Source organism: Geotrypetes seraphini, chromosome 11 (genome assembly GCF_902459505.1).
Source record: "Geotrypetes seraphini chromosome 11, aGeoSer1.1, whole genome shotgun sequence".
NCBI classification, from domain to species: Eukaryota; Metazoa; Chordata; class Amphibia; order Gymnophiona; family Dermophiidae; genus Geotrypetes; species Geotrypetes seraphini.
The window spans coordinates 133,613,075-133,632,218 of record NC_047094.1 but is presented as its reverse complement, the minus strand read 5'-3'; the positions used below and the strand labels follow the sequence as shown (position 1 = coordinate 133,632,218).

Genomic DNA, 19,144 nt, shown 5'->3' with positions numbered 1-19,144 from the left:
TGGGGAATGTATTGGCTAGAGAAAATACTCCCTACATGATAATAATCATAATTAATGTTTAAGTGGCGTATTTTATCCAAAATAAGAATGCGTTCACATATGTGGACATGCATACTAGCCCTCAAATTCTATAAATTTCGTCACACAAACTTACGCATTGCCCTGAGATGCGAATGCAACTAAGTTGGCTCTAGAACCGATTGGCGCCTAGAACTGGGTACTAGCAATCAATTATTGCCGTTAATTGGCGACAATTTGGATTTGTGCATGTGTCTTGCACAGTGCCATTCTATAAAGATCCACATGCAAATATTATAGCGTGCATCTCAAAAAGGGGCGTGGTCATGGGAAATATATGTGGGGACAAGAAGTATTCATTAAATACCATTTACTGAGTACTAGGGATCCGCGCTTAAATTACGCACCAGGATTGCCCAAAGTCTGGTGCGAAAATCAGCTCTTAGCACTGTTCTGTAAATGGGGCCCACCTCAGAGTGCTGTTTATAAAATAGCACTTCATGTAGATTTTTTGAGTGCTGAGTTGGGGTTTTTTTTAGCGCCATTTACTGAATCTAGGCCTAACTGTGTAGGTTGGAAGTCTTTGGAAGTAGCGTCAATTGTATTGCCTTTCTGGATGAAATAAGCTGTGGAGTAATGAAACGGCATGGCTATAATCACCAAGAGTTACTGGCAGATGTGGGGAAAGAACTTAGAAGTCGTGAAAATCCAGACTCCCCAGGTTCATTCTCCAACTGCAAGCGCATTCCTTGTGTTTCTGCGTGCATGTGTGTATGCTTATCTCACTTGTTGTGCAGGGCAGTGGCATTGTAAGGGGGGAGACGGAGGGGGCTGGTCCTCTCCGAGCGCCATGTTGGTGGGGGGCGCAGGCACCCCTCCTCCTCTCTGCCTCCTCCCCTCGCCACATGTGCACCCCCTTCCTTTCTCTCGTGCCTCTAGTTCACTTCCACGATCAACAACTTCAGCACGCTTCTCACGACGGCATAAGCTCGCTGGCTGATATAACTTCTGGGTGCCCGCACAGGAAGTGACGTCTCAGGGAAGCCAATGGGCTCACAAGGAGCGGATTGAAGTTGTTGTTCATGGTGGCAAACTTTAGAGGTGCGGGGGAAGGGAAGGGGGCGTGTGCAGGGAGGAGCAGGGAACGGAGGTGAGGGTGGGGGACGGGCGCCTCTCACCCTAGCTATGCCACTGTGTGCAGGTGTATCTTTGCTGTATATAGTTTACTTGTCTAAACCCTGTTTCTTATGTCTTTCCTACCTAGCATCATCATCTCCTTGTACATTTTCTGTGCAAAGCAAAACCCTGCAGAGCAAATCTCTGTTGAATTCCTATTACTCAGGTATCCCTGTCTACTAATTTTTTCCCATGTACATTTCGTGACCTGTTGGGTCTTGTGATCACTGACCTGCTCTATGTTGGATTTTTCCCACCCTTTCTTCCTTCCACGGATCTGGCTTCCTGCTGTGGACTTTCTTCTCAAAGTGTCTTCTGATACCGTTCCTTCAACTACTCTATTAGGTAAGATAGTGCGTTTGCATGATCCCCCAACCTCTTTCCCAGAAGGATCGTATTATTGTTTCAGGTTTCAAATTCATTAGGAATTGGTTACCCCGTCCATTGAGCAAAGTCTAAAACAAGGCTAAAGAGGAAATAAAGGATAACGCAAAAGGGGAGAATTAGCCACTATTAGTGGGGAAACTACAAAAGTTGAGAAAGAGCTACAATCATTTATAGGAAAGAGAAGAAATTAGAAGACGAGAAAGGTACAAGGAGAGAGCCGCATCCCACTATCACTCATTTGTTGCCTTCAGCTCTCTTCCATGATTGCAGTGTGGCCTAGTGATTAGAACTACTGCCTCAACACCCTGAGGAGGTGAGTTTCATCCCAGCCGACTCCTTGTGACTATGGGCAAGTCATATAACTCAACATTTCCCCAGGTATCACTGTTAGGTTGCCGGAACAGATAGGGAAAATACCTAAGAGTACCTGATTAGTATTCAATGTATTTACAATATTGTGTAAAATTCTGGAGGCCGCGCCTTCAAAAAGATATAAAAAGTATGGAGTCAGTCCAGAGGAAGACTACTAAAATGGTATGTGGTCTTTGTCATAAGCCGTATGAGGACAGACTTAAAGATCTCAATCTGTATGCTTTGGAGGAAAGACGAGAGAAGGGAGATTGATAGAGACGTTTAACTACCTACGTGGTGTAAATATGCATGAGTCGAGCCTCTTTCATTTGAAAAGAAGCTCTGGAATGAGAGGGCCTAGGATGAAGTTAAGAGGTGATAGGCTCAGGAGTAATCTAAGGAAATACGTTTTTTACAGAAAGGGCGATAGATGCATGGAACAGTCTCCTGGAAGAGGTGGTGAAGACAGAGACTGTGTCTGAATTCAAAAGGGCCTGGGAAAGGCACATTGGATCTCTTAGAGAGAGGAAGAGATAATGGCTACTGCGAATGGGCAGACTGGATGGGCCATTTGGCTTTTATATGCCATCATGTTTCTATGTTTCTATATTTCTATTGTAAACCACTTTGGGTGAATCTCTTTATGAAAAAGGCAGTTAATAAGTAAAATGAAAGCCCATCACCTATTAGCTTTTCCTGTTCTGGTTTTGCATTATTTATTAATGTTCATTTCTCTTTGCAGTTCATGCTTGTGGCATGGCATAAACGTTAATTGGCAACCCTCGTTTGCTGTGTGTAATTTTGCTATTCAGAAGGCACTGCCAACATGCATGCAGAAGAACTTTGTACTGAAGAGTTATTTTTATCTTCTGAAGAGCATATTTTTAATGTTGTCAGCTCAGGGTAAAATAAATCTCTAAACAGGTCAGCTAATGTTTGTAAAGCAGAATGAGTGTAGTTCCTGCGGTCCTCAAAATAACACTTTGCCATTTTCTAATCTCTATTTTATGCTTAAAAGTTTTGAGGGTTTTTTTTTTTTTTTCATTTTTATTCTAAGATCTAATCTTTCTCAGCAGAAGTGACATTTGCAGCTCATCCCACTAGTTTTATCTAATACCGTCTAACTAAAGAGTTATACTCCACGTACGCACTACATTTACGGCGCCTGCCTTTGCTATGAATCATGTCTACGTGGGTCGCCACTTCCGGCGTTAGTCATGCCCAAAGTAACTATCGGCCTTGAGCAGCCTAAACCCCCGACTAGGTGCCGATTTTTTAGACGCCTCGAAACGCAATTCCAAAACTTTGTTTGAGCAACGTTTTTAACTGAGTTTGGCCAGGGAGGCTGATCACTTTGAATATCAACCCCACTCGCCTAGCACAGAAACACTTCATAAGTGCTAAGATTTTGTAAATTTTAGCACTCAAATTGCACTTAAATATAAGCATTGTGTTATGGAATGAGGGAACTAGCCCTTACCTTCTATCCTAATCTCAGTTTGGGGGGAGGGAACAGTTGGAATATTTAAAACAATAGGAAAACTATATGATAAGCTTTACTTAAAATTAAACACATTTTGGAAATGGGGACATTAAAATATATCACCGTTAAGAAGAAAAACAACAAATCAGTCACCCATATCACCGACACTACCTATTTATCAAAATTTTAGACCCGTAGTTATCTTCTACAGCAGGGGTGCCCACACTTTTTGGGCTTGCGAGCTACTTTTAAAATGACCAAGTCAAAATGATCTACCAACAATAAAATTTAAAAAAAACACAAAGCACACTGTACATATAGAAAATGTTAATCATCATTCCTATTCCAGGGTTTTTCAAAGAGGTCAAAGCAGATGACTCTATGCACTGTCACCTCACTAACAACCATACAAAAACAGACAAATACCCCCCTCCCTTTTTACTAAACCACAATAGCAGTTTTTAGCGCAGGGAGCTGCGCTGAATGCCCAGCGCTGTTCTCGACGCTCATAGGCTCCCTGCGCTAAAAACCTCTATTGCGGTTTAGTAAAAGGGGACCACAGTGTAAAATATAGACAGCAGATATAAATTCAGATACATTTTGATCACTAAATTTAAAATAAAATCATTTTTCCTACCTTGGCTGGTGATTTCATGAGTCTCTGGTTGCACTTTCTTCTTCTGACTGTGCATCCAATCTTTCTTCCCTTCTTTTAGCCTGTATGCTTCCTCTCCTCTCTGACGGCAGAATTGACGTTGGGGAGAGGAAGGCTGATCTGCCCAAGATCGACCTATTGGGAAAAATGCTGCCGGGTCCTGCCTTTGAGGAAACAGAAAGTAAGCAGGACCTGGCAGCAAGAAGAGCAAATCGCAAGCTTCACTGACCTGTCTCCCGCTTCAGCCCGCGAACGGGGCTCTAACATGTGCATGCTGGCTTCCCTTCTCTCCCCCCCCCACTCCCGACATATTTTCCGGTTTCAGAGGGAAGAGAAGGGAAGCCGGTACAAGCACATGTTAGCCCCCGGAGCATAAGTTCTCCAAGCCATTTTTTTTTAAATGTTGAGCAGCGGCGGCAGCAGCAGAATTCAGGAGCGGGCCAGTCAGGAGGGGAAAAAAGAGAAGGGAAGAAGGGAACCCGCTCTGCGATCAACTAGGGTCACCTGAGCGAGCGACCTTGTCGATCGCGATCGACGTATTGGGCACCCCTGTTCTACAGTTTCTTCTTTATTACATCGTGCTAATAAATGCAAAGCATTTGGAGTTTAAGATGAAGCATCACGCCTTGTCTTGACATGATTTGTAGAGTGCGAAAGAGATAGAGAAGATGATTTTCGGTCTTCTGTCCCACCCTTTGCCTTATTAATACCTGTGCAATGTCTTTGATTAGCTGCTCAATTAATGAATAAAGCACAAGAGGAGCTGGTAATAATTCCGCTGCCTTTCATGGAAAATTAATGACCACTTGTTGAAAGAGGTGATCATGAACCTGTATCCTGACTTGTTAGACCTGCTTGGTTTATGTTCCAGATGCGCAGAGCGCAGTTATCATAGTTTGCAAGTGCACATTAAGTGCACATTACATACTTAGGGTTACCAGATTTTACGTATATAAAATCCGGACCTCTAGACAGGACCCCAGGCCCAATCAATTCTACCCATCCCCGCCCTGTTATGTCCATACCTGTTACGTCCCAGCCTCTCCAAAAAGAGGACCTATCTGGGTAAATCCCTATACATACTTAACTCTCAGCAAGAGGGGGGAAAAAACCTGTTTTATTTTGTAGCATCAAGTTAAGTTGCAATAGTATTTTTTTCTTTTTTTCTTTTAAATTATAGAGTGAGAGCTCCAGAATGGAAATTTCATGGGAGGTGCATGAATCATCCCTATTATTCAAAACTCTCCAGTATAGGAATTAATTAAAAAGCATGCTGTTACCTTGTGCATTGTGCGATGTTTTAAAAGGACACACAAGTATTAACAGTCGGCCCCCGTTAAATAAACTGTTACTATTAAATGGCTGTTTGTGTATTATTTAAGATGATTCCCCGCTGTTCTATGACTTCCGTGTTAGCAACAGCCTCAGAAATCACCGGAGCTTGTATACTCGGGATCTTTTGAGGCTTACCGGCAAGGATGTTGTCAAAGATATTGCGCATGAACTAATCGGGTGCTGCTCTGTGACCATGGCCGCTGCGAGGGCTTACGGGAAACCTCCGGGAGTAACTTGAGCCGTTTTGATCATGATACTGTGAACTGAAAGCTCTGCTCCGCTGATAGGGCCATTGTCCCATGCGGTGTGAAATTTTCAAACGGTGCGCGCTGGGCGCGCTTCTTTCTGTCCAATAAAGCTGTGCGCTTTGAGCACGTCCAGTGTTTTGAAAACTCTTTTGACTCGCAGTTTCTCATTGGCTATGAATTCAAAATGTTTAATAAGAACATGAGAATGGCCTTACTGGGTCAGGCCAATGGTCCATCAAGCCCAGACGCCCGTTCTCACGGTGGCCATTCCAGGCCACTAGTACCTGGCCAAAACCCAAAGAGTAGCAATATTCCATGTTACCGATCCAGGGCAAGCGGTGGCTTCCCCCATGTCTTAATAACAGACTATGGACTTTTCCTCCAGGAATTTGTCCAAACCTATATTGTTATGTTTCAAAAATTGTGAACCTTCCCCCCTCTTCCCTGAGTCTTTAGAAGCAACCATGTGCAAATGTTTTTAGCAGAGAAATGCATCTTGAAAATGCTTGTGCCATTTTGTTTTTCATATTATTTACAGGAATGTTCATTTTGTTCAGAGGGGTTGGCATTTTTCATTAGGGGAGCAATGTCATAAGATAAAATGCAAATAGCCATACTGGGGCAGATCAATGGTCCATAGTAACATAGTAGATGATGGCAGATAAAGACCCGAATGGTCCATCCAGTCTGCCCAACCTGATTCAATTTAAATTTTTTTATTTTTTCTTCTTAGCTATTTCTGGGCGAGAATCCAAAGCTTTACCCGGTACTATGCTTGGATTCCAACTGCCGAAATCTCTGTTAAGACTTACTCCAGCCCATCTACACCCTCCCAGCCATTGAAGCCCTCCCCTGCTCATCCTCCACCAAACGGCCATATACAGACACAGACCGTGCAAGTCTGCCCAGTAACTGGCCTAGTTCAATATTTAATCTTATTTTCTGATTCTAAATCTTCTGTGTTCATCCCACGCTTCCTTGAACCCCGTCACCATTTTCTTCTCCACCACCTCTCTCGGGAGCGCATTCCAGGCATCCACCACCCTCTCCGTAAAGTAGAATTTCCTAACATGGCTCTTGAATCTACCACCCCTCAACCTCAAGTTATGTCCTCTGGTTTTACCATTTTCCTTTCTCTGGAAAAGATTTTGTTCTATGTTAATACCCTTCAAGTATTTGAGCGTCTGAATCATATCTCCCCTGTCTCTCCTTTCCTCTAGGGCAGGGGTGTCAAAGTCCCTCCTCGAGGGCCGGAATCCAGTCGGGTTTTCAGGATTTCCCCAATGAATATGCATTGAAAGCAGTGCATGCAAATAGATCTCATGCAGATTCATTGGGGAAATCCTGAAAACCCGACTGGATTCTGGCCCTCGAGGACCGACTTTGACACCTGTGCTCTAGGGTATACATATTCAGGGCTTCCAGTCTCTCCTTATACGTCTTCTGGCGCAAGCCTCCTATCATTTTCGTCGCCCTCCTCTGGACCGCCTCAAGCCTTCTTACGTCCTTCACCAGATACGGTCTCCAAACCTGAACACAATACTCCATTTAGCCAAATATCCTGCTTCCAGTAGTTGCTAATCCAGGGCGGTGGAATCCCAAAGCGTTAAAAACGAGCAGAGATGACCAGGGTGTTCAGGCTGGCAAAAACATTAATAGGTAGCTCGAATGGAACACACTTCAAATGAACCTGACACGGGCCGTGTTTCAGCAAATGCCTGCTTCAGGGGTTCAAAATCTCCTAAAATTGTAGTCCGTTATTTAGAATGTGTACCAACGAATAAGCAGAGCCAGCACTTCAGGACCTTGTCCAAACCTTTTAACATTTAGATTTGCTAACCAACGTTAACCACATCCTCTGGCAACAAGTTCCAAATTTGAACTATTTGTGTTCTCTCAGATATAATGTGGACTCTTTCGAAAGCATGCCAATGTTTTGCAAAGCATGTACACTATTCATAGAGGGGTGAATTTTATAAACGGCATGTCGATTGTAGGCGTCTTACCACTGTCTAGCCAGCCAATTGAGATGCACGTTTTCTATTTTAAAAAACCCCGAGGCAGGTGCCTACACTGTAGGCGTTTGACGCAGTTAAGGAAGATGCGTCGGGACACTTAAGCTCACCCAGGTCTGGGCGTTGGTGTGATTTTGCCTGGAAGTGGCCTTGGGCAAGCTTAAAGCGGCTCTAGGTGTCTCCCTAGGACCGCGATAGATGCCAGAAATAAATGCTGGCCTACATTTCAAATAGACATGGCAGTTGAGCTGATCGCAGCAAGGAAATCTCCCTGCCACAATCAGCTAAGCAGCCACAGCAGGGAACCCTCACCCTGCGAAGTCCCCCATCAGGAGGGATGCCCACTTCCTCCTGCCACTGAACCCCTGCTCCCTCCCCAACAGTATGCCAACCCCACTGCATCCCAGTGGTTGTTCCAGGTGCCTATGGAAGGGGCCTTAGTCATCTGAGCCACTTGGAGCCTTAGGTCTCTCCCCGGTGCATCCCAGAATGCATCGGGAATGGGAGGCCTGCCATTTTGGAGTGAGCAATCCTCCGGCCAGACTTTCAACTAAAAGGTACAGGGGGGGTAGAGTTAGGGGTGCTGGGTGAGGGTCCTGCAGCCTTGGGGGATGTCGCTTCATGCACTATCTGGAGAGGGTGGCTGGAGGGAGTGGGCATCCCTCCTTTCTGGTGTACTACAGAGGTTTGGGGGTAGGAAGGAGTAGGCATCCCATCAAGGACCCATAACTCCCACACTTATTTCCCTCCCCCCATCCCCAGAATTCCCTCACCCCCAGGGCCTATCATAAAGGTCTAGGCTTAGGCTGGGTTCAAAATAATAGCCCTAACACTAGTTTCACAGTACTACCACTAGGGGTCAGGCTACTGGAGATCAGACTGCTTATTGCCACTATCTGAATAAGTTCTGGTGCTGCCTGTCTTCTCCAGATATTCAGGGCCACCCATTATCCAGACAGAGGCACTAGAAATCTACCCATCATTTAAAAAACTGCTGTTGATATTATGGCTGAACAAGGACCTGTTAATTTATTGTGCTTGGAAGTTAGAGATAATGCTATTATCTGATGCCTATTAGAATGCCCGCAGTCAGTCATTAAAGTTATGAGAGCAAGTGACTGGGGGGTGGGGGGGGGGGGGGGAGGAAAACAACCCATCTGAGTGATGCAGCTTTTCTTACAACCTTGGGATCAGACAGAAACATTCTTCCCAGCAAGACATCAGCAATAATAGAAGGAAGTTTTCTAATCAGAACACTGTGTATTAAAAACGCATCTGCAAGGACGTGCTTGCAAGGAGGGATGTAAATCTTCCACAGTCTAATGCCAAATAGATGAGTTTGCATCCGGTTTGACATTCAGGGATGTTAGGGAAGTTCACGGTAGACCTACCAGTCTGAAAAAATACAATCTGACTCGAGCCACTGCTCTCTCCCTCGGTGGAGCACCAGAGGATGCGGCCATCTGCTGCCTCCCACTAGCTCCCTGGCGGGTGACGACGTCTCGGAACTTCATCTTTTTATACATTCATTCCACTCTTGGACAGATCTACCTCTCTGCGCCACATATCTCTACTGAAACCCAGACCAGAGTCTCGGCCTGCCTGTCCGCCATTGCCGCCCTGGATGTCTCACCGCCATCTAAAATTGAACATGGCCAAAACGGAGCTGCTCATCTTCCCGCCTAAACCCCACCTCTCCGCTTCTCTCATTCTCAGTCTCTGTGGACAACACTCTCATCCTTCCTGTTTTGTCTGTTCATAACCTCGGGGTTATCTTTGACTCCTCTCTCTCCTTCACTGTCCAGATACAGCATATCGCTAAAACCTGCTACTTCTTTCTCTATAATATTACAAAATCCAATCCTTCCTCTCTGAGCACACTAGCAAAACACTTATCCATGCCCTCATCGCAACTTGCTAGTCTCGGGTCTTCCGCTTAGCCATCTCACTCCCCTCCAATCTGTCCAGAATTCGGCTGCATGACATACGTTATCCCTCTCCTAAAGTCACTTCATTGGCTTCCCATCCATTTCCAAATACAATTCAAACTCCTCTTACTGACCTTCAAATGCACCCACTCGGCTGCCCCTCACTCTCTCTCTTCACTTATCTCCCCCTATGATCCCCCTTTGAGCTCCACTCATCTGGTAAGTCCCTCCTATCTGTGCCCTTCTCTTTATCTGCCACCTCCACAACTCTGTCCCTTCTGCCTTGCTGCTCCGTATGCTTGGAACAAACTGCCCGAATCTCTATGGCGGGCTCTGTCTCTGGCAGTGTTCAAGGGTCAGTTAAAAGCCCATCTCTTTGAGAGAGCTTTCCACTCCTAACTCCTCTCACCTTGGGTTCTGCATCCCCAACCCTATATGTCATGTCTGTCCAAGTTAGATTGTAAGCTCTTTCGAGCAGGGACCATGTATAAACGTCAAAATGTACAGCGCTGTATACACCTTTCAGCACTATATAAGTGGAGGAATATTACCTCAAGAGCTTCTTTTTCCTGTTAGACATAGGACAGGAGGCCAGCTCTGTGGGTGCTTGACATCCACAATATTGAACCAACTCCTTGACTGTATCTAGGGAGAGGCAATTTCTGTTGTGATTAGAATTCCCCAATAATTTTTTTAAAAGTTGTCTCCTATACCAGTGTTTTTCAACCTTTTTACACCTATGGACCGGCAGAAATAAAATAATTATTCTGTGCACCGGCATTGGTCCGAGGACCAGCGGTTGAAGAACACTGGGCTAAGTCGTGGGCCAGACCCCGCCCATCTCTACCCAATCTCCACCCCAGACCCCGCCCCCATAATAGTACTAATTGCACCTTGTAACGTTATAGAGAAGGCTTCCGGTTCAGGCGCAGGACGCCCGTAGGAGCCACTGCCCGTGGCTTTGTGCACTGAATCAGTTAGGAAGAGGGAGCTGGCTCGAAGATAACGCCGCATCGATCGCACCGGCGATTGAAGAACACTGTTTTGGGTCTGATGCAGGTGCTTGCCCTGTGCACCAGCAGGAAATTTCTGTGGACTGGCACTGGTCCATGGACCGGCGGTTGAAGAACACTGTCCTATACCATTAGACTTATAATAAATACCACCTCAAACCCTAGGGATCGCTATAGTAATTCAAGCAAGCTGAATCAAACTTAGATAACAAGTTTGTGAGCTGCCAGTTTAAGTGTGGGATTGAAACGTCTCAGACTGACCAAAATACACACATAAGAAGCCTGTAATAAATGAGGTAATCAAATCTGTATTGTAAGTGTTTGCAGTAATAGCGAAAAATGCTAACAATACTTCACCGCCTCGAGATGGGAATTCAAGGCTTATTAATTCTTCCTGTTGAATGTGGCTCTTGCTTCTTCCCTCACCTACTCCCTATTAACCTCCTGTAATAGAAGAGGAAGCCGGCTTTTATGGTGGACCATTTCCAAGAGAGCACAAGACACTTAATTTTCTATCATTAGGGCCGCATACAAACCCAATTTCACAACTCGTTTCTCCCCACAACCTTAATGTTACATTTTTATCAGCCTCAATTAAAACGCGTTACGATCCTGCTATTACGTGGGGGAGCTTTAAAATTAATGGCCGATCTGATTTGCTAAGACTACGAGGAACGGGGCTGGGGGGTGGGGGCTGCAGGTGGCTCGTAAACCAGAACTCAAATCATTTGAACCTCCAGTGATAATTAATCATTTCCTTGTCTTTCACAGTTCTTTATCTCCATGTTATTTAACTCTCGCGTGGTACGTTTTACTGATCCGATCAGTAGAAATGGTGGATGGACTCCCTACTCATTTTTTTCTCAGTTTGCTTTCATAGCTGGAGCACTTTCAACCACCGATTATGTTCTCTGAAATAGAGAATGACACGGTGACAAAATTCATCACCGTTCCCGTCCCCGCGGATAACCGCGGGAAATAATCCCATGTCATTTTCTAGTGTCTATTTCAGCCTCAGTCCTTCTACACCAGCATTCTTCAAAGCAAAGCTTGAGGGTCAGAGGTTGTGGCCATTCATACTCTGATTCTTCCCTCTCTCCTTAAAGAATGACATGAAGATGGTTTCCCGCGGTTATCCGCGGGGACGGAACGGTGATGAATTTTGTCACCGTGTCATTCTCTACTCTGAAACTCTGTATCAGAAGGACAGTTTTGCATAGGAAATGATAGCATGTGGTAAGGTGGAGTTGCCAGAGTTTACCAGACCCCAAGACCTGCCCCCAGCTCTGCCCCCGCAACCTGTGCGCGGACGCATGCGTGCACGTGACGTCACCGTGTTGCATCCGCGCATAAGTGGAAGACTGCCAAGTTTTGAAAAGCCATCTGGGGAAATCCGGATGTCTGGTAAACCCTATGGGAAGGTTCCATCTGCTGACTGCAATGTGCAGTCCCCGCCCACTCTCCGACCGTCACCCTAGCGGCACAATAAACTGGCAACCGCGGCTCGAGGGCACCCGGAAGTGCGTAGTTGTCACCATGATGATGTCACACGCATATGCCTGAGCCACCAGTGGTGGTGGGGGGAGTGTGCTGAAAAAGAAGAGGCGCGTAGAGGAGGAGAGGCACTGGCGGCGGCTGACTGCCTACAGGATACGCGTCTCGCTGTGAGAGGCATGTCCTGTAGGCAGTCAGCCCGCACTGGCGCCTCTCCTCCTTGGCGTCTCACGGCTCACCTGAAAAGAACGAAGAAAAATGGAAGAAAAGTTGATCGTGAAAGAAGGATTTAGAACAGTAAGATGAGGAAAAAAGAAAGAGTGAACAGACAGAGCAGAGTTGCAGAATGAGATGATTAGAAAGATAAAATCACCAGACAACAAAGGTAAGATTATTTTATTTTTAGTTACGTAAGTTGGGATAACGGGATTTGATATACCGCCTTTCTATGGGGACAACGGAATTAAAATGTGTCCGTTTTGAGAATTTACGTCTGTTGTGAACATATTGTAACATAGTAACATAGTAGATGACGGCAGATAACGACCCGAATGGTCCATCCAGTCTGCCCAACCTGATTCAATTTAAATATTTCTGGTCAATAATCCAAAGCTCTACCCGGTACTGCTGAAATCTCCGTTAAAACCTACTCCAGCCACTGAAGCCCTCCCCAGCCCATCCCCCACCAAACGATCATACACAGACCGTGCAAGTCTGCCCAGTACTGGCCTTAGTTCAATATTTAATATTATTTATTGCACTGTACAGGGGGAAATGTGTGTGTGTGGGGGGGGGGGCACTTTATGCGATTAATCATGCAATTAAAAATTTTAATCGATGCACAGTCTAATTTTATTGTAAAATGCTAGAACACCTTTTTTTTTTTTTAATGTAGTGGTATATTAAGTAGATCAAATCAACTCTTACGGTAATAAAACAGCAATTTGAACAGCAGCATCAGATGAGGATTTAGGGCTGTTGTATCCGTCCAAAGGATGGACACGGTAAAGTGATGTGAGAGTCCGAAAACCCAACTGATACAACCTCTCTTGCTTTCAATGTTCTCTGCCTTTCAAACAGACAGCAGCCACTTGGAGCTGAGCCAACCAACGCTGACCATCCAAACTCATCCATACAGGAGCTGTGAGCCCGTGGAAATGTCCTATCCCAGGGGCCAGTTCCAGCCCGCCGTCCGCGTAGCTGATCTGCTACAGCACATCACTCAGATGAAGCGAGGACAAGGCTATGGCTTCAAGGAGGAGTATGAGGTGGGGCATTGCGTTATACCTAAGAAGGTTCGAGACGACTTACAGTGCGATATGTACAAAATAGTACAGTGCAAGGGTGTAATCTATAGTAATAAAACGCTAAACGCGCATGCGCACTCTTAACGCCGTGTTGCCTGATCTGTAGTTCCGTGGCCGGCAGAGGGCGCGTGCGCGCTTACCACGCATCTCTCTGTCTCGCAGCGGGCTTGCCGGCTCCGGTCAGACAAAGTTCATTTTTTTGTTCAAAGCCCCCGCCGCGGACATGCCAGAGTAAATCAGGGCAGTAGAAGGCTCCGAAGCAGCGTGTATACAGTGCTGCACACGCTGCTGGAATTGGCAGGTTTGTCGGACTGCGGGAAGGGGGGGCAGTAAGGGAGCCGGCCAGACCGCGGGAAGAGAAAGGGGAGGTAGGGGAAACTCTGCTGCTGCACAGGGAAGTGATGTGGGGGGAGCAAAATGGAGGGGGAGGGAATGCTGCTGCTGTGGCTGCTGCACAGGGAAGTGGGGGGAGAGAAATGCTGCTGCACAGGAGGCAGGGAGAGAGACAGATAGAGAGAAAGAAAGACAGACAGCGGGAGGAAGGGAGACAGAAAGAAAAGAAGAAAGACACAGGGGCAGGGAGAGACACAGAAAGACAGACAGACAGACAAAGGGGGCCAGGGAGAGAAACAGACAGAAAGAAAGACAGCGGGAGGGAAAGAGAGAGACAGAAATAAAGACATATATTCTAGCACCCGTTAATGTAACGGGCTAAAATACTAGCAGAGGTATATTATAGAACTGTATGAGATTCTATGAGGTAGAGATTGTATTACAGTGCAATTTGAGGAAATAATTTGTTTACAGAAAGTACATTGCATAATCAATGAGAATCGTTGTCTGGTGACTGGTTGAGTACATGGCGCCATAGTGTTGATCGTGTGATATGTGGATATGCATGTCAGTTTCCTTGAGTGTATTTGTCCTGAGATCTATACCAGGGGTCCTCCAACAGCACTGCAGCCAGTAGGGGGTAGTGCTTCATTATTATCTTTTCAGTTACTAGGGACAGACTGGTTCCCTGGAGTCCTGCAGAGCTTGCCTGTCCCTCACTATTGAACGTGTGATTGTGAAATGGCGCCACCCACTGGAAGTAATGATGTTGGCAAACCCCTGCTCGGCTTAGAGGAAACAGTGGTCAGGAGAGGATATTCCTTGGCATTTAACGGTGCAGTGCCGCTGGATGTCAGTTATTGGCACTGTTTGGTAACAATTTATGTGTGTGTTTTTAGGCGCTGGGATCACAGCTCCAAAAGGGGGCGTGGCCATGCGAAGGTCAAGGAAGGTTGTTCCATTATTTAAGTACACTGTTAAAGAAAACGGGAGATCCACGTCTAATTTACGCCAGGCTTCAGATGCTGTAAATTAAATCCTCACGCCTAAAGTTGGACGTGGTTCTTGGCGCCACGTTCTACTCCATAAACGGCACATGTACCTGGAGCGCCGTTTACAGAAAAAGCACTTGGCCTGTTTTTTAGTTGGTGCCATTTGGAGAATTTAGTCCTTAGCAAGTTTATAGAATTAAGGGTAAATTTATAAGCTTTTAAGATCACGTCTTGTCGATTTTGCTGCAGAGGGGTGGCGGCTGCATAAATGCGTGGCTAATGAGAGGGTTGAGTGATGCAGAATGGGATTCTGCACAGAATTTAAGTAGCACTGTAGGCATCAATGTTAAAAAGAATGGCAATGAGGCTATTAACTATTTTGTCCTGCTGCAGAGAAGATTTGAAGGAGAGCACAACTTGAGCCAATCACCGCTCATGCATTGACAGACAGGCCATTTCACAATCAGCTGCCGCGATGGGCACTTTTTTCCTCACAGTGCACACTTTTCAATGGGATGGCAATTTGCATGCTGGGGTGGGGAGAAGTCGTTATGGTCATTGTTTAAAGCAGGAGTGTCCAACCCGCGGCCCCGTGAAGTATTTTGTGCGGCCCCAGTCGAGGGCGATGCAGTGTTTTCCTCTGCTGCCCCCGAGTGTTTACAGTCTTGCCGGCTCCCTCCTCCGTCTTGCTGCAGCGTTTGCGCGTTTGTGCAGCCCCAGAAAATTTCTTTTCAGCCAATGCGGCCCAAGGAAGCCAAAAGGTTGGCCAGATTTAGGGCCCATGCTACAGAGGATCAAGAGGAGCTAAGAAGTAAGGTTCCCGACTTCAGGACGATGGATACAATGACCAAATTTCACACATTAAGAGAGAGTACCAATGAAACGGGAAACATATTTCAAGGTACATACGAAGGAACCAGGCGAAGAGGGCGACCATGGCTGGACACATTGGAAACAACCAAGGGGATGATGCTGGAGGACCTTTCCAGACTAGCACAAAACCGATTTCCTTTTAGATCCGCAATTCATCAAGTCGCTAGGACTCGAGCACGAGTCAATGGCACCTAACACTATCAACACATGAATGAAAGATTATATACCAGAATCCCATCTGTGGCTCCAAATTAATCCGGAGATAGGGGGGACTTTTAAGTTGCTATTGACTCGTGTTTGGGTCCTATTGACGTGATGAACATCAAGTGTTCGTGGCAGAATACAGAAGTAGATTGCCAGGCCTCTCTTCTGCGCAGTATAAATTCGATGTTGTCGCCGCATCAAACGCGGTCCTCCGCCTCCAACACGGCCCATCTGCAGCCGCCCAGATGGGTGGTACATCGTTAGTCTGACGTCCCCGCTGAAACCTGTCCACCTTGGGGCGGCCCTGCCGGTAGTGAAACTGCTAATGGCACCGCTTTCAACATCTCAGATGCGCGCAAGCCCCAGTGGCACGACAAGTCCATGTACCATAGGAGGGACTACCAAACGCCAAAAAGGAAAGATGCTATGGAAGGGAAAAAAAAACCCCGACAAAAAAAACGAGCGAGTGAAAATCTTGCTAATGGAATAACAATAGAAAATAGTAATTTGTTTTCTGCACAGGCTCTGATTGAGTGGCTAATGACTTACTGTTCTGTGGTCAGTCTGGTGTAACTAGATGCTAATGTAGAAATAATGCATCTTGGGTACTCTTTGTTTCCTCTTTGAAGCCGCCCGGAAAAGGGCCTGTGGACTCTTTTAAGCATGATTAGTATTATATGTTTGGCATCTTGGTTTTTTTCTCCCTGAGAGATTAGTTGCTGTTAGGCAATGGATCCCTTTAAAAGTAAATAGCCTTATGATCAAAGCCTTGTTCCAATTAGTTTGTTATTATCTTATCCTCATTTGGTTCCAATTAGAAATTACCTCTGCAGGCTTTGTCAATAATGGCTCGTCAGAATAATGCCTGCCTGATATAATATCCTAACAGAGTTAAACGCCAGACACTACTTTTTCTTTTTTGCCCAAAAACAGCAACATAGAAATATAGAAATAGACGGCAGATAAGGGCCACGGCCCATCCAGTCTGCCCACCCTAATGACCCTCCCCTATCTTTACTCTGTGAATAGATCCCACATGTCGATCCCATTTGGCCTTAAAATCAGGCACGCTGCTGGCCTCAGTGACCTGAAGTGGAAGATTATTCCAGCGATCAACCACCCTTTCAGTGAAAAAGAATTTCCTGGTGTCCCCGTGCAGTTTCCCGCCCCTGATTTTCCACGGATGCCCCCTTGTTGCCGCGGGACCCTTGAAAAAGAAGATATCTTCTTCCACCTCGATGCGGCCCGTGAGATACCTGAATGTCTCGATCATGTCCCCCCTCTCTCTGCGTTCCTCGAGTGAGTATAGCTGTAATTTATCCAGCCGTTCCTCGTACGGGAGATCCTTGAATCCCGAGACCATCTGGGTGGCCATTCTCTGGACCGACTCCAGTCTCAGCACATCCTTACGGTAATGCGGCCTCCAGAATTGCACACAGTACTCCGGGTGGGGCCTCACCATGGATCTATACAATGGCATAATGACTTCAGGCTTACGGCTGATGAAACTCCTGCGTGTGCAACCTATGATTTGCCTTGCCTTGGATGAAGCTTGCTCCACTTGATTGGCAGTCTTCATGTTCTCACTGACGATCACCCCTAAGTCTCGTTCTGCTTCAGTTCTTGTTAGGATCTCGCCATTAAGGGTGTAAGTCTTGCATGGATTTTGGCTGCCCAGGTGCATGACTTTGCATTTTTTGGCATTGAAGCTGAGCGCTCCAGTAGGAGTAGGTCGTGCTGTGAATCGGGGAGCGTTCAGAATCCATGTCCTATCCTACCGAATGAAAAATCTCTAGATATTTTTAAAGGTAGCCATTCTATCATGAACTTGGATGTTAGATCTAATTCCTTGCCTTTCCCAAACCATAGGGTGAGTTGCAGTGTGTAGGCCTCATCCTCGGAAAGAACTTGTAATCTAAGTTTGCAGTTCTGGGCAATGCCACTCTTCTCCTCCTCCTCAGGTGCCAAGTGTCAGTGGCGAAAGCAAAATTTGAACCCTCTGTGGCCGGCGTAAAAGCTCGTCCTTAAATTATAGGCATGTGCTGTAGGTGCCTATGTTCCTTTACAGATTGGGCAGCGCTTTTAAGCTCGGATTCTCAAAACGGAGGTGGAATCGGCCAGGGCTTGAAAAAACGGCTCCATTCACATGTCATTCAAACCACGGCGCTGTTTTGAGGATCGCGGTATGCGCCGAAGATAGGCACTGGAAATGTAGGCCAGGGTTTTACAGGCTTAATTGTGCCAAACGTCAACCACACCCCTCTGGATATTCAGATATGAGTCAGGTGCCTTTTTTTCATAATAAGTTTTCAATTGGTTTTTAAAAGCACAGTTAATTACCACAGTGGATGCCCTCCTGCCCGACGCGATGTGGAGGAAAGCTTTTCAAAACCCGGACAAAGTGCCAGGTTTTATTTTTATTTTTTTTAATATTCTTTATTTATTTTGAAAATTTACAGCAAGCGTACAGGAATATATCATTAGTAACAACAATAACACTTGTAGTTCTCATATAATTCTACAAACATAAAAATTATATCCCGTCCCACCCACCTTCTTTCAAATATTATAATCAATTATATCATAAATATAATATAAACATATAATTTAGTGAAATTTCTAGAAAAACTCCCCCCCCCATGTGTACATATATTCATTCAAGGAAAATGATATTTACTCATTACAATATCGTTCCAATGGCCCCCAGAGCTTTATAGAATTATTATAGTTCCCTTTCTGTACTGCAATTGCTCTTTCCATCTTAAAAATATGGCATACCAAATTCCACCAAAATGTATCATTAAGATTAGTATAATTTTTCCAGTTATTGGTGATATGCTGAAGAGCAACCCCAGTCAAGATTAATAATAGTTTGTTATCATGTGCTGATATTTGACTTTTTTTCCTCATAGACATGCCAAACAGAATAGTATCATAGGATAATGCAACATGGTTTTCTAATAGACAATTTACTTGAGTCCAAAAGTGCCAGGTTTTAAAAAAAGCTGTCCAGACCCACGGACGTCTCCAGAGAAATCCAGACATCTGGTAACCCTACGTTGAGTAGAAGAGGGTCTTTATGCAGCCCAATTTAACCGGTTATCTTCTGTGCTCAGGTGTTTAATATTAGCATCTAATCGCAAAATGCGCCTGAGTTTGCCTGCTTTGCGCTTCAGTCTTGCAGCATATTCACAACTAGCCCCCAAAAAGCTATTTAACCAGTCAACGGCCATTTCTGGGTGGTTAAAATAGCTTTGAATATCAGCACTTTTGGTGTACCTAATTATATTTACACAGTTGTAGAAGGGCTTTCTAATGCTAGCCTATATCAA

At 45.5% G+C, this 19,144-nt stretch overlaps 1 protein-coding gene across 6 annotated transcripts in view; it reads left to right on the top strand.

Annotated features, from left to right (window-relative positions):
• PTPRT (protein tyrosine phosphatase receptor type T) overlaps positions 1-19,144 on the top strand; it is a 680,142-nt gene that overhangs the window by 620,153 nt on the left and 40,845 nt on the right. For 3 of the 6 annotated variants that reach the window (XM_033963545.1, XM_033963541.1, XM_033963539.1), the window contains 3 exons: positions 1,283-1,360; positions 1,504-1,539; positions 13,184-13,371. In XM_033963545.1, the coding sequence (XP_033819436.1) occupies positions 1,283-1,360; positions 1,504-1,539; positions 13,184-13,371 (302 nt within the window). The remainder of the gene's footprint in view (positions 1-1,282; positions 1,361-1,503; positions 1,540-13,183; positions 13,372-19,144) is intronic. The other 3 variants (XM_033963543.1, XM_033963542.1, XM_033963544.1) reach the window with 2 other exon arrangements.